At 54.8% G+C, this 12,524-nt stretch overlaps 1 protein-coding gene across 2 annotated transcripts; it reads right to left on the bottom strand.

The window, feature by feature from the left end:
- Positions 1-3,954: 3,954 nt before the first annotated feature.
- On the bottom strand, positions 3,955-11,839 carry LOC128848813 (C-factor-like). Of its 2 annotated transcripts, XM_054048991.1 has the most exons (6): positions 11,610-11,839; positions 10,186-10,237; positions 9,294-9,481; positions 6,062-6,220; positions 5,217-5,336; positions 3,959-4,170 (listed from the first exon to the last, which is right to left on the bottom strand). In XM_054048991.1, the coding sequence occupies exons 1-6, from the start codon at positions 11,754-11,756 to the stop codon at positions 4,066-4,068; spliced, it is 771 nt and encodes a 256-aa protein (XP_053904966.1). In that variant the 5' UTR covers positions 11,757-11,839; the 3' UTR covers positions 3,959-4,065. The 2 variants fall into 2 exon arrangements, with proteins under 2 accessions (XP_053904967.1, XP_053904966.1); XM_054048992.1 differs by lacking the exon at positions 5,217-5,336 and having other exon boundaries at positions 3,955-4,170.
- Positions 11,840-12,524: the final 685 nt, after the last annotated feature.

The raw sequence follows: 12,524 nt of genomic DNA, 5'->3' as shown, positions 1-12,524 counted from the left end.
CACCTGGGGGTGGCTTTCAGCAGCTTGTGGCACATTGGCACTGGAGTTGTTCCAGGCAGGGATCTGCAGCGCTGACACCCTCCACCGGATCACAGCGGTAGGGTCGCACAGTTAGAAACCACACAGGGTGAGGAGACGCACAGTTGTGGGTCCTACCTGTCATGGACGCTCCAAGTACACTCCATCCACTGGATCACCCTGGTCCACATGCTTGTTGATCCCCTCAAAAAATTCTAAAAAATTGGTGAGGCATGATTTCCCTTTACTAAAGCCATGTTGACTATTCTCCAGCAAATCGTGTTCATCTCTGTGTCTGATCATTCTGTTCTTTACTATCGTTTCAACCGATTTCCATGGTATTGAAGTTAGGCTAATCAGCCTGTATTTGCCAGGATTCCCTCTGGAGCCTTTTTTAAAAATTGTCAAATTAGCTATTCCCCAGTCACCTGATATAGAAGCTGATTTAAATGATCTGTTACATACCACAGTTACTAGTTATGCAATTTCATATTTGAGTTCCTTCGAACTCTTGGGTGAATATCACCTCTTCCTGATGTCTTATTACTGCATAATTTATCAATTTCTTCCACAATCTCGATCTGGGGCAGTTCTTCAGATTTGTCTCTTAAAAAGATAAGACCAGATGTGGGAATCTCCCTCACATCCTCTGCAGTGACAACCGATGCAAAGAATTCATTTACTTCTCTGCGATGGCCTTATCTTCTCTGAGTGCTCCTTTAGCATCTTCATCTTCCAGGGGTCCCACTGATTACTTGGCAGCTTCCTGCTTTTGATGTACTTTTAAAAAAAATTGCTGTTAGTTTCTGAGTCTTTTGCTAGTTGCACTTCAAATTCTCTCTGGCCTGCTATGTCTGCTTTTACACTTCGCTTGCCAGAGTTTATGCTCCTTTCTATTTCTCTGAGTAGGATTTCTCCTTAAATTTTGAATGGATGCCTTTTTACCTCTAACCACTTCTTTTACCTTGCTGTGTACCATGGTGGCACATATTTGGTTCTCTTACTATGTTTTTTAATCTGACCCTTTATTATGGCGTTTTTAAAAGGTTTCCATGCAGCTTGCAGGCTTTTCCCTTTCGTGCCTGTACCTCTGCCCCTCTCCCCCCACAAAGGATGTTAAATTAAATTATATTATGGTTGCTACTACTGAGCAGTTCAGCTATATGCACCTCTTGGGGCACGTCTTCACTACCCGCCGAATCGGCGGGTAGCAATCGATCTATTGGGGATCGACTTATTGTGTCTAGTGAAGACGCGATAAAAATCGATCCCCGATGGCTCTGCCGTCGACTCCAGAAATCCACCGCGGCAAGAGGCGGAAGTGGAGTCAATGGCGGCGCGGCAGCGGTCGACTCGCCATCATCCTCACAGCCAGGTAAGTCGACCTAAAATACGCAACTTCAGCTACGCTATTCACATAGCTGAAGTTGCGTATCTTAGGTCGACACCCCCCCCCAATATTGTAGACCTAGCCTCGGACCAGATCCTGTGCTCCACTTAGGACTAATTCAAGAATTGCCTCTTCCCTCCCGCCTCTGGTTTGGCTCTTTCCCGCCTAGTGCAGAGCAGGTCCCCTCGTCTCCCAGAAGGGCTGAGTCCCCCCTGTAGGCCTGTGGGGAAGTCCCTCTCTTTTGTGTTGGTGCCTCTCCAGAGGAGATGGATTCTTCCTAAAAGTGGCGGTCACGAGGCCCTGCCCCCCTCATGGCCCCACCCCTACTCCCCCTCTTCCTCCCAAGGCCCCGCCCCCTGACCAAGCTGGAGCCACGCTGAGGAGATCAGGTCCCTCCACCTGCCTGGGGTGGGGAGGCTCAGGGTAGGTGATGGGTCTGCGGCTCCCCTCAGATGCCTGCGTCACTCATACCTGGACCCAGCTCTGGTTCCAGCCTGGCATGGGGATGGGGGCTTGGGGCCGAAGAGCCGCAACTGGACCATGATAAGAGCTGCCTGGGAAGCTGTGGGTAGCCATGGACCCTCTACTCCAGGCAGTTGGAGGGTCTGCAGCTCCCCACAGCTGCTCGGGCTCCAGCTTCTGGCCTGGCCAGGGGTCAGGGCCTCGGCTGGAAGAAGAGGGACAGAGGGCAGGGCCCACAGCACAAAGTGGACTTCCAAAAATGGGAGGGCCATGGCAAATAATAAATGGAGATATACCTATCTCATAGAACTAGAAGGGACCCTGAAGGGTCATTGAGTCCAGCCCCCTGCCTTTATTAGCAGGACCAAGTACTGTTTTTGCCCCAGATCCCTAAGTGGCTCCCTCCAGGATTGAACTAACAACGCTAGGTTTAGCGAACCAATGCTCAAACCACTGAGCTATCTCTCCCCACACCTTGGACCCCCATGTTCCAGAACCCCTGTGCCTCTCCCTCTCCTGGCTGGTCTCACCCTGTGCTTAAAGCCCACTCAACCGGAGCCCACTCAACTCAAGCTCCATGAGCAAACCAACCCCTCTGGAGCCACACTGTGTGTGTGTGTGTGTGTGTATGTGTGCATGTGTGTGTGCAGATCCTCCAGGCTCTCCTTCTCACGCCCAGGGAAAGTGTGACACCTCTCAACCCCCACTTCCCAGGGCACTGCCCTTCCCCAACCAATGAGCTCAGGCAGGGAGAACTCTCCCATCCCCAAGGGGTCCCTCGCCCCATGAAGAGAAAGAGATGATATAACCAGAGGCTTCTGGCCGCCCCCTTCCCAATGCCCTCTGTGCTGTTTTGGGGGGTAGGGCCATCTCAGATCAGGTTACAGAGCATCGGCCTGTATATCTCAGCCTGGCTAACTCAATACACTGCACTAGTGTGGGGGAAGGGGCGTGTGTAACGTCCTGTGGGGTCTCCCTGGGATCTCTTCCCTGCGGCAGTGACTGCTCAGTGTGGTGTCTGTTCCAAGCTGGTGAGTCCTGGGTGTCTGGGTGGTGAGTCTTGCCCACGTGCTCAGGGTTTAGCTGATCGCCATATTTGGGGTCGGGAAGGAATTTTCCTCCAGGCAGATTGGCCGAGGCCCTGGAGGTTTTTCGCCTTCCTCTGCAACGTAGGGCACGGGTCACTTGCTGGAGGACATAGGTTAGGGGTTTGTTATAGGAGTGGGTAGGTGAGATTCTGAGGCCTGCGTTGTGCAGGGGTCAGACTAGATGATCATAATGGTCCCTTCTGACCTTAAAGTCTATGAGTCTGAGTCTATGAGTGAGACAGCTGGAGATGGGTGGCTGGGATGGGGTGTTTGAAGGGGAAACCCCCACCAGGCTGAGCCCCAAGGACAAGGTGGCAGCAGAGGCATAGACACAGGTTCAGGGGCAGTGTCAGGTTCAGATCGGATCTGGTTTCAAAACAACTTGACGTTCTCGGACTGGTGCGGGTCAAGTTGGGCTTAAAATTTGTCTGAAACTATCAGATCTGGTCAGGTGCTGGTCCAGGCCGCTAGGTGCCCATGGGTGAGGCCAGGATCTCCCTGGATCCAGCTGAAACCATGAGGGGCCAACCCAGATCACTGCCCCCTGATGCTGGGTGGGGAGCTGGAGCAGGATCCCCATGCAGACGCTCTCCCCAGATGGGGGGTTGTGACTTAGTCAGAGGTTCAGGACGTGGGACAAGGAGACCCCATAACAACTCCTGGGTCCCCTCCAGACACTCTTGAAACCCAGCTGCAGATGGTCTGAGAGGAACCCTCCCGCAGGATGTACCCTGGGGACCTGAACGACCTGGTATTTTTCCCACGCCTGGCGGCCACAAAAACCAGCCCCAGCCCACCCTCCCAGCCAGTGACCCACTCACCCTTCTCCATCCAGCCTGCCCCCAGCTCTTCCCACGCAGACCAGCTCTGGGCTTTGGCTGTGGTGGGAGGAATCCGTGAAGGTCTACCCAGTGAAAACCATCACATGGAGCTGCGCCCCACAAGGCAGCCCCACCTGTGGCGTAGCCTGTGGCTGTCAGGCCAGGCAGGGCTCAGGCAGGGCTGCTGCGTTAGAACAGTGGATTTATTGAGGACACAGGCACAACTGACGGCATGGTCACTGGAATGGCCTGGCCCAGGGCTCCTGCTGCGTGGCCAGGAGGCGTCTCACCAGGGAAGAACTTTCCCTTCCCAGCTCACAAAGGCCCCGTTGTCCTTCTCGGAGAGCACATTCAGGATCCCTCGGACACTTGCATCCACCGTCAGCGGGGCCTGCACGGGGCAAAGGAGAGTGAGGGGGAGGAACTTGCCCTGGGGGCGGCCAAGGACACCAGAGGCCCAGAGGAAAGACCAGGATTGGCTCCGGGGTGGCCCAGGGAAAGGGATCTAGAGCCTTGCAACAAAACTGGAACCTGAAGGGTGTCGGATTTCGGTCAGGTGGGGTCTGAAAACAACCTGACACACTCTGGCTGGGGTCTGGTGGTCTCTCGTTACCTTCTCCTGCCATGGGATTGCTGAGGTGGTGGCTGCATTTCTGTGCTTCTGCTGGCCACCACCACCTCACCGCGCTGTGCATGCTGTGGAGCGAGTGTGCTGATTACTGGCAGCCCGTCCCCCCGGCAACACACATTGCACAGCGAGGCGGAGGTGGCTGGCATGAGCAGGGCATACAGCCACTGCCATGCTGACCCCACGGGCGTGAGGCAGCTGGAGATGGGTGGCTGGCACGGGGTGTTTGAAGGGGAAGCCCCCACCAGGCCGAGCCCCAAGGACAAGGTGGCAGCAGTGGCATAGACACAGGTTCAGGGGCAGTGTCAGGTTCAGATTGGATCTGGTTTCAAAACCACTTGACGTTCTTGGATTGGTTTGGGTCTAGTTGGGCTTAAAATTTGTCTGAAACTATCAGATCTGGTCAGGTGCTGGTCCAGGCCGCTAGGTGCCCATGGGTGAGGCCAGGATCTCCTAGGGGACAGCCGAAACCATGAGGGGCCAACCCAGGTCACTGTCTCCTGATGCTGGTGCCCATGACGACCAGCTCCCACCTCCCCCAGCTCCCCATGGCAGCAGCTCTGCTGACGTTTGCTTTGCGATGCCAGGAGCCGGAGGAACCAAGGAAGTGGCAGCAGGGGGATCAATGCCCAGGACACAGCGCTGAATCCCCAGGAGGTGGGAGCCGATGACAGGCTGATTGCGACAGTTTTCCTCCATACAGGTCGGAAGTGGAGGGGGTGACAGGTTACGGCGTAACCATTCCCCCTACAATGAACATCTGCCCATGACATGAGGCTACAACTGGCCTCTCCCAGAGAGGCACCTACTTCAGGGGAGAGTGAGCTCCCCATGTTAGTCTGCACCCAGCCAGGATGGACAGCGATGCTCAGGATCCCGTCTCCTCCATACCCCAAGGATTGGCACTTGGTGAGCATGTTCAGAGCAGCCTGTGGGGGAGACACACCATGAGCAGAGACTGCAGCACATGGGGAAGGGGAATGAGCCCTACAGGAAATGATCCCAGATCCTGAGGGCAGGAAGGGAGAGACAGACAAGGGGGTGTGGACCCTGGTGTGAGCTGCAGTCTCTGATGCTCGATGGGGACAACAAGGTGCTCTCGGGGGCATGGCCATGAGGAAGGGGATGTAGCTGTACTTCAATGAGCCACAGCTACTGTGTGGCTTCAGGGGGGCTGTGACAGCTGAGTACAAGTTAGAGCAGTGCTGAGGCTGCTCTAGGTTATGCATGATGTGGGGGGCAGAGGGAAGTGCAAATGTGGCATCGATTCTACCCCCCCCTCCAGGTTTCACCAGGGACAACAGAGGATCTGGTCCCCTCGATTTAAACCTAGTGACAGTCTCTCAACTGGGTATATTCGCCTCTAGGAAGGGCTATAATTAATAGCTCTATAGTGGCCCTCTCCTGTCTGTGCTGAGACTGGCTAGTCTAGTGCTGAGGAGCCCCATGCGCCTCCCAGTACGAGGATTTCCCTGGTGGGATACACACATGGTGGAAGGTTCCTCTCTGAAGGGGAACTGCGGGAGCTGATCTGAATTCCCGGCAGCTGAACAACAGCTGGTCCCACCCGACACAGCGGTGGAAGCTAGAACGGCTGGGCAGGAGGGTGGGGAACACGGGGAAAGCACTGAGTGACACTGAGCACATCCTGTACCTTGCTGCAGCGATAGGAGATAGCTTGGCCCACATGCCAGATAAAGACATTCTGGATGGAGCCAGCCTCGCTGGACATGTTGACAATGGCTGCCTTGCTACAGCTCAGCCCTTTCTGGTTGCTTCCCTGGGCAGCCTTCTTCAGCAAGGGCAGGAACGCCTGGACAACGGGGAGAAAAGAGCACCCCCAGGGTCAGCTTAGGAGAAAGGAACCCGGGTTGTGAGGCAGTGGCACCGGAACAGAGAGGGTCAAGGGGCCGTGGCCCTCCCACTTTTGAAAGTGGACGGGTCTGGCTCATTCACTTTTTGCCATGGGCCCAGTCCCCTGCTCTTCCTCTTCTCCCTCAGGTCCGGCCCCCGGACCAGGCTGGAAGCTGGAGCCTGGCCGGGTAAGAGTGGACCGGGGAGCCATGGACCCTCCACCTGCCTGTAGCAGGGAGAGGCGAGAACTGCCATAGGCCTCTGTCCTTGCTCCTCACACTCCTCCAGCTGTGGCGTGTGCTCCTGCAGCGACCCCATGGTCTGTCGCCCCATCACCAACGCCCAGGAGTTCGAGGTATGTATCCCCATCTGCGAGTGCCTGGAATGGGGCTGCTAGAGGGGAGGGGAGGAGAACAGGAGCTGTTGGGATGCAAGGAGGTGCTGGGAAGCAGAAAGACAGTCCCTCAGGGAGATAGGGCTGTGCCCAGCTGAAACTGGGATGAAGACCGGGTGACCGGAACGTCCGGTTGAAAAGGGACCCTGGTGGCTCTGGTTGGCACTGCCGACCGGGCCATTAAAAGTCCAGTCGGCAGCACAGTGGGGGCTCGGAGGGCTCCCTACTTGCCAGGCTTCCACACAGCTGACAGAAATGGCTACCAGGTTCCTGCAACACCTAGGCACCTGGGGAGCCAGGGAGACTCCATGAACTGTCCCCGCCCAAGTGCAACTCTGCAGCTCCCATTGGCCGGGAACCATGGCCATGACCAAACGGAGCTACGGGGTTGACGCCTGTGGGCGCCAAGCTTCACTGGGAAAAGGAGTCCCCAGGGTATCATTCAAACCATGACAAATAACACAGGTTACTGGAGACCTGCCAGTGCCAATGTCTAGTTCCCAGCCCAGAAGCCAGAGGGGATGTATGCATTGGATGAATGGACTATAAGGTGGATAGAAAGCTGGCTAGAGCATCGGGCTCAACAGGTAGTGATCATTGGCTCGATGCCTAGTTGGCAGCTGGTATCAAGCGAAGTGCCCCAGGGGCCGGTTTTGTTCAATATCTTCATCAATGATCTGGATGATGGGACGGCTGGGGCACATGACTTACGAGGAGAGGCTGAGTGAACTGGGGTTATTTAGTCTGCAGAAAGCAACAGAGGGTCCTGTGGCACCTTTAAGACTAACAGAAGTATTGGGAGCATAAGCTTTCTTGGGTAAGAACCTCACTTCTTCAGATGCAAGTAATGGAAATTTCCAGAGGCAGGTATAAATCAGTATGGAGATAACGAGGTTAGTTCAATCAGGGAGGGTGAGGTGCTCTGCTAGCAGTTGAGGTGTGAACACCAAGGGAGGAGAAACTGTTTCTGTAGCTGGATAGCCATTCAGAGTCTTTGTTTAATCCTGATCTGATGGTGTCAAATTTGCAAATGAACTGGAGTTTAGCAGTTTCTCTTTGGAGTCTGGTCCTGAAGTTTTTTTGCTGTTTGTTTTTGTCTTACTGGAATGGGTTACCTAGGGAGGTGGTGGAATCTCCATCCTTAGATGTTTTTAAGACCCGGCTTGACAAAGCCCTGGGTGGGATGATTTAGTTGGGGATTGGTCCTGCTTTGAGCAGGGGGTGGGACTAGATGAGCTCCTGAGATCTCTTCCAACCCTGATATTCTATGATTCTTTGGTCCTCACTGGATCCAGCAATACTTAATTAGCGTGAGAGCGCCTGGTTCATGTGTGACTCAGGCTAGGGTTGGGAGTGCAGTGTTGCTGGGAGCAGGCTGGGAAGGAGAAGAGAGCAGAGAGGGTCGGCTGGAGGCCCAGGCACATGAGTTGTGGACAGGAATCCTGTAGGGGTAGCCAGGTCCCTGCAGCAGACCCTGGGCTGGGGAAAAGGTCATAAGTGAGATGCTGAACTTATGTGAAATGGTTTGATTTGGAAGGGAAGGGAATGGAGCACAAAGACCTCAGAGCAGCCAGGCTTGGCCATTCTGCCCCATGGACCCAAATGTGACGCACGCCCCCACTCTCATACCTCTACACCCCTTATGACAGCCAAGGAGAGTCAGTGCCGGGGGAGAGCCATTGCCGAGTCTCCTCTCACCCCATTCCAGCCAAGGGTCGGCTAGACCAGCTGCCATTCCGGGTACACAAACCCTGCCTGCTGCAATGGCTCTAACAGCCCCATCAGCCTGACAGCCCGGGCGTCCCCGCCTCACACTGCCCTGTGCTCCTGACACAGATCCCTTTCTTCCCCTGCCTCTCAGCCAAGAAACCGAGGACGAGCTCCCAAGGGTCCGGGAGCAGAGATTCAGAGTGAGTCCCGAGAGCTGCCCTTGCAGCTGAGACAGGTTCTCGGCTCGGCCGGGCCATCCCCGGGCCCAGGCAGCCGCCACTGCTGGGGAGCGATAGAGAAAGCAGCTGGTGCCCTCGCAGAGCTGCAGCTCAGCACACACTGCACTCACTTCACAGCAAAGTTAGCCTGTCCTGTGAATCGCACCTTAGGAAGGCTGGGCTGCTGCTGGGAAGGGAGAGGAAGATGGAGAAGGGTCCAGAGACACCAGGGAACATGAGACTGAAGCTAACCAGCAATAGATGCAATTGGCACAGGAAGGACTCCTGCCCCCGACAACCCCCTTTCCATCACCCTTGCTAATGATTCCACTGGGGACTATTTGTCACGTAGCAAGGATACACTGGAAACTATCACCACCTCGTCCTGTGGGAGCCTGAATTTCTGCTGGAAAAGTTCCCTGCGCCCCTAAGTGAGACAGGCTCCTAGGGGCCCCAGTGTGGCCGTTCTTATAATGTACCTGGGTCTGTGAATCGCATCGCTCTTCCCCTGGCTCTCTCGGGAGCGTCACAACACCTAGGCCACTTGTTGATCTGGGCCTACAGGTCCATTTCTCAGGTGGGATGGGAACTTCCCCCACCTGAGGGCCCTGCCCGGATTGGCTCATTGATCCCGTAACCAGAGCCAAAGGGAAGGGAATTGTCTCAAACCCCAGTGCAGCCAGCGACCTGCCCTCTGTCAGGGCCCTTACCTGGCTCACCAGCAGGGGCCCCGTCACGTTGGTTGCGTACACCAGGGACATGTCCTCTGGTGTCTCAGACTCTAGTGTGTTCAGCCTCGCTATCCCAGCGTTGTTTATCAACAGATTCAGCCCCGAGTCTTTCAGATGCTCCTCGACTCTGGCTGCTGCCGCCCTGATGCTGGCTGGGTCTGTAGCTTCTATAGAGACACAGCAGCGGGTTCAGGGGCGTGGTTCCTCCTCCCTCATGTCACCCCATAGCACACCCCTCACCCAGGCGCCGGGGGGCTTCTTCCAGTGGGAGTGAGAGGTAGGAGAGGGGATGGAAGTTGGGGGGGGAAAGTTGCTGCTGGGTCCAGAGAAGTGGAGTTGTAGTGGGGCAACAATAGGAAAGGATAATGATAATAAAAAATAATTATGAGTTATTTGGACAATCTTAGTAGGTTTAAAAAAACCTAAATGTATTGTGATTAGTGAATACTTCAGATGTGTGTAGGTGATCTAAATTGGACAAAGAACTGGAATAATCTAAAACTATTTTTGAATTCATTCTAGGTGAGAGAACTGATCAGCTGGATGCATGAGGCTCCGTCCCGGAGGTGGGAATGCATGACAGAGCTGCCCAGGAGTGACTGTCACACGAGGGGCCTGGCACATGGTGGCCCTGGGGCTTTTCCAGCCCACCCAGGGCTATCTGACCGCTGCAGGGCTCCCCACTCACACCCAGCTTCTCTGGGGCTGGGTAAGGAGTCAATGGGCTTCGAGTGATTATTGACTCTGGTCCTGTTCTCCCCACTGAGCTCTGGAGGGCAGGGAACAGGGATATGGAGGGGGACAGGGAATGGGGAACAACATGACCCTGAGCAAGGGAACCTCAACTCTGGGACCAGGGCAGGGCACCCACCTAATGCAATGATCACCAGGTTTGGATGCCTGGACACCAAGTTCTTCAATTGCTGGAAAACAATAAAGTCGATGATTATTGACAGAGCTGCCACCCCTGGGCGATGGCCAGGCTGGGCAGCGTCTAGCTCCCTGCTGCTACCTGGGGCTGAATCAATATCTTATTGCTTTGACTCTGCAAAGCCCCCACGTGCAGCATCCAGCTCTGGCTTTCTGGGTCTGTAGGAGGCGTCTGTCTGTCTCCTGAGCATCGAAAACACCATCATCTAACTCAGTGCGATCGAGGCAGGGACACAAACCATTTCCCTGTCAGTAACGCACCTGTGCTCCCTGCCCTCTCCCTCCATGGACTCTGGGAGTCTGTGACGCCGGGGGCTGGTCAGGGCACAGGGACTGCGAGGAGCAGCCGGGACATTGTGAATGAGGACACTGGAGAGGAGCAGGGCACTGGGGGCAGGAAGCAGGTTTAGGAATGATATGGGAATGGGGGGCAGGAGTGAGGCGGAGTGGTGCAGAGACAGGGATGGGGTTGGGGGGCAGCTCCCCTACCATGGGGCAGTTGTGGGGAAGGGGAGTCCTCGCACAGGAGCCAGGGGAAGGCAGTGTGGCAGTGTTGCCAGCTCTCATGAACTGGTTGTGAGGGAGGATTTTGGCAATGACACAAGAAGCAACGCTGATTCTGCAGTTTTCCAGGGTGGGCCTGTGGGCAGAGCTCAGTGCAAGAGCCTGGGGGCTGAGGACATAGAGCAGCCCTGCCTCTATGTAAGCATGGCCCTAGAGCAGACAGAGGGTCTGGGGCAGGGGCAGACAAGGGAGGGGGGAGTCAGGGAAGTGGTGCCGGGGAGGCCTGAGCAGAGAAGTGCTGCTGCTGGTTCAGCACAGCCATAGGAAATGGATGGCCGTTCCCCTGTGTGAAGAAGGGGAGTGGAGTTGCCATCGGAGCAGTAAGGGAGTGCCGTGCATTTTGTGCACATTAAAGATAGACTTTTCCACCCAAAATGATCCACGCGCACGTTGACAGAGGAATAGAGGGAGTTACAAAGTCACAAGACAGACTAAAAAACTGATTTTGTAAAAAGGTTCATGATTTTGAGGGTCGGACGCATGATTTTGTCTCTCTTGAGGCCGGCAGTACTGGGTATGTTTACACCACAATCACACCAGGTATACGCTGTACAAGCCGGCCCGGAACACCTGGGGAATTACTCAAGGGCCAGCCTGTGCTACCGCATCCTCACTGCTCCGGTACTCGAGCTACCTCTGGTAAAGCTAGCTCGGGTGTAGCTACAACCCTCAGGCTGGAGCTGTGTCTGCAATCCCCTCCTCCTCCGGCACGTTGCTCTCGGAGCCGAAGGTGTCTTCAGATTCCCCTCCCTCCCCACCACCATGCACAGCTAACTCCATCTCACCTCGCCCCGCTCTCACCTGCGCTCGCTCTCCCTCCGGGTCCCGGCAGGTCGCAAAGACCCACTCCGGTGGGTTTGATTTCTCCAGAAACTGTTTGATGAGCTCCAGGCCGATTCCCCGATTGGCCCCAGTCACCAGAACGCTGCGGACATTAAAGCCAGCCATGGTCCCTCGCCTGCCTCTGCCCCAGCTGGCAGTGCCTCTACTCAGGGAGAGCTGGGCTAATTCTAGCCCGCACTTCCCCTTCATCTGGGGTTATATAAAGGTAGGAATAGGGAATGAGCTCTATGCTGCCATCTAATGGTGAGATGAGATAAAGATGGAATGAGCCAGACCTTATTTGTATATTTGTTACGCATCATGGAATCATAGAATATCAGGGTTATTCATAGATTCATAGATTCTAGGACTGGAAGGGACCTCGAGAGGTCATCGAGTTCAGTCCCCTGCCCGTATGGCAGGACCAAATACTGCCTAGACCATCCCTAATAGACATTTATCTAACCTACTCTTAAATATCTCCAGAGACGGAGATTCCACAACCTCCCTAGGCAATTTGTTCCAGTGTTTAACCACCCTGACAGTTAGGAACTTTTTCCTAATGTCCAATCTAGACCTCCCTTGCTGCAGTTTAAACCCATTGTTTCTGGTTCTATCCTTAGAGGCTAAGGTGAACAAGTTCTCTCCCTCCTCCTTATGACACCCTTTTATATACCTGAAAACTGCTATCATGTCCCCTCTCAGTCTTCTCTTTTCCAAACTAAACAAACCCAATTCTTTCAGCCTTCCTTCATAGGTCATGTTCTCAAGACTTTTAATCATTCTTGTTGCTCTTCTTTGGACCCTTTCCAGTTTCTCCACATCTTTTTTAAAATGCGGCGCCCAGAACTGGACACAATACTCCAGCTGAGGCCTAACCAGAGCAGAGTAGAG

This window comes from Malaclemys terrapin, chromosome 14, assembly GCF_027887155.1.
Source record: "Malaclemys terrapin pileata isolate rMalTer1 chromosome 14, rMalTer1.hap1, whole genome shotgun sequence".
NCBI lineage: Eukaryota > Metazoa > Chordata > Testudines > Emydidae > Malaclemys > Malaclemys terrapin.
This window is presented reverse-complemented; position numbering and strand designations above follow the sequence as displayed.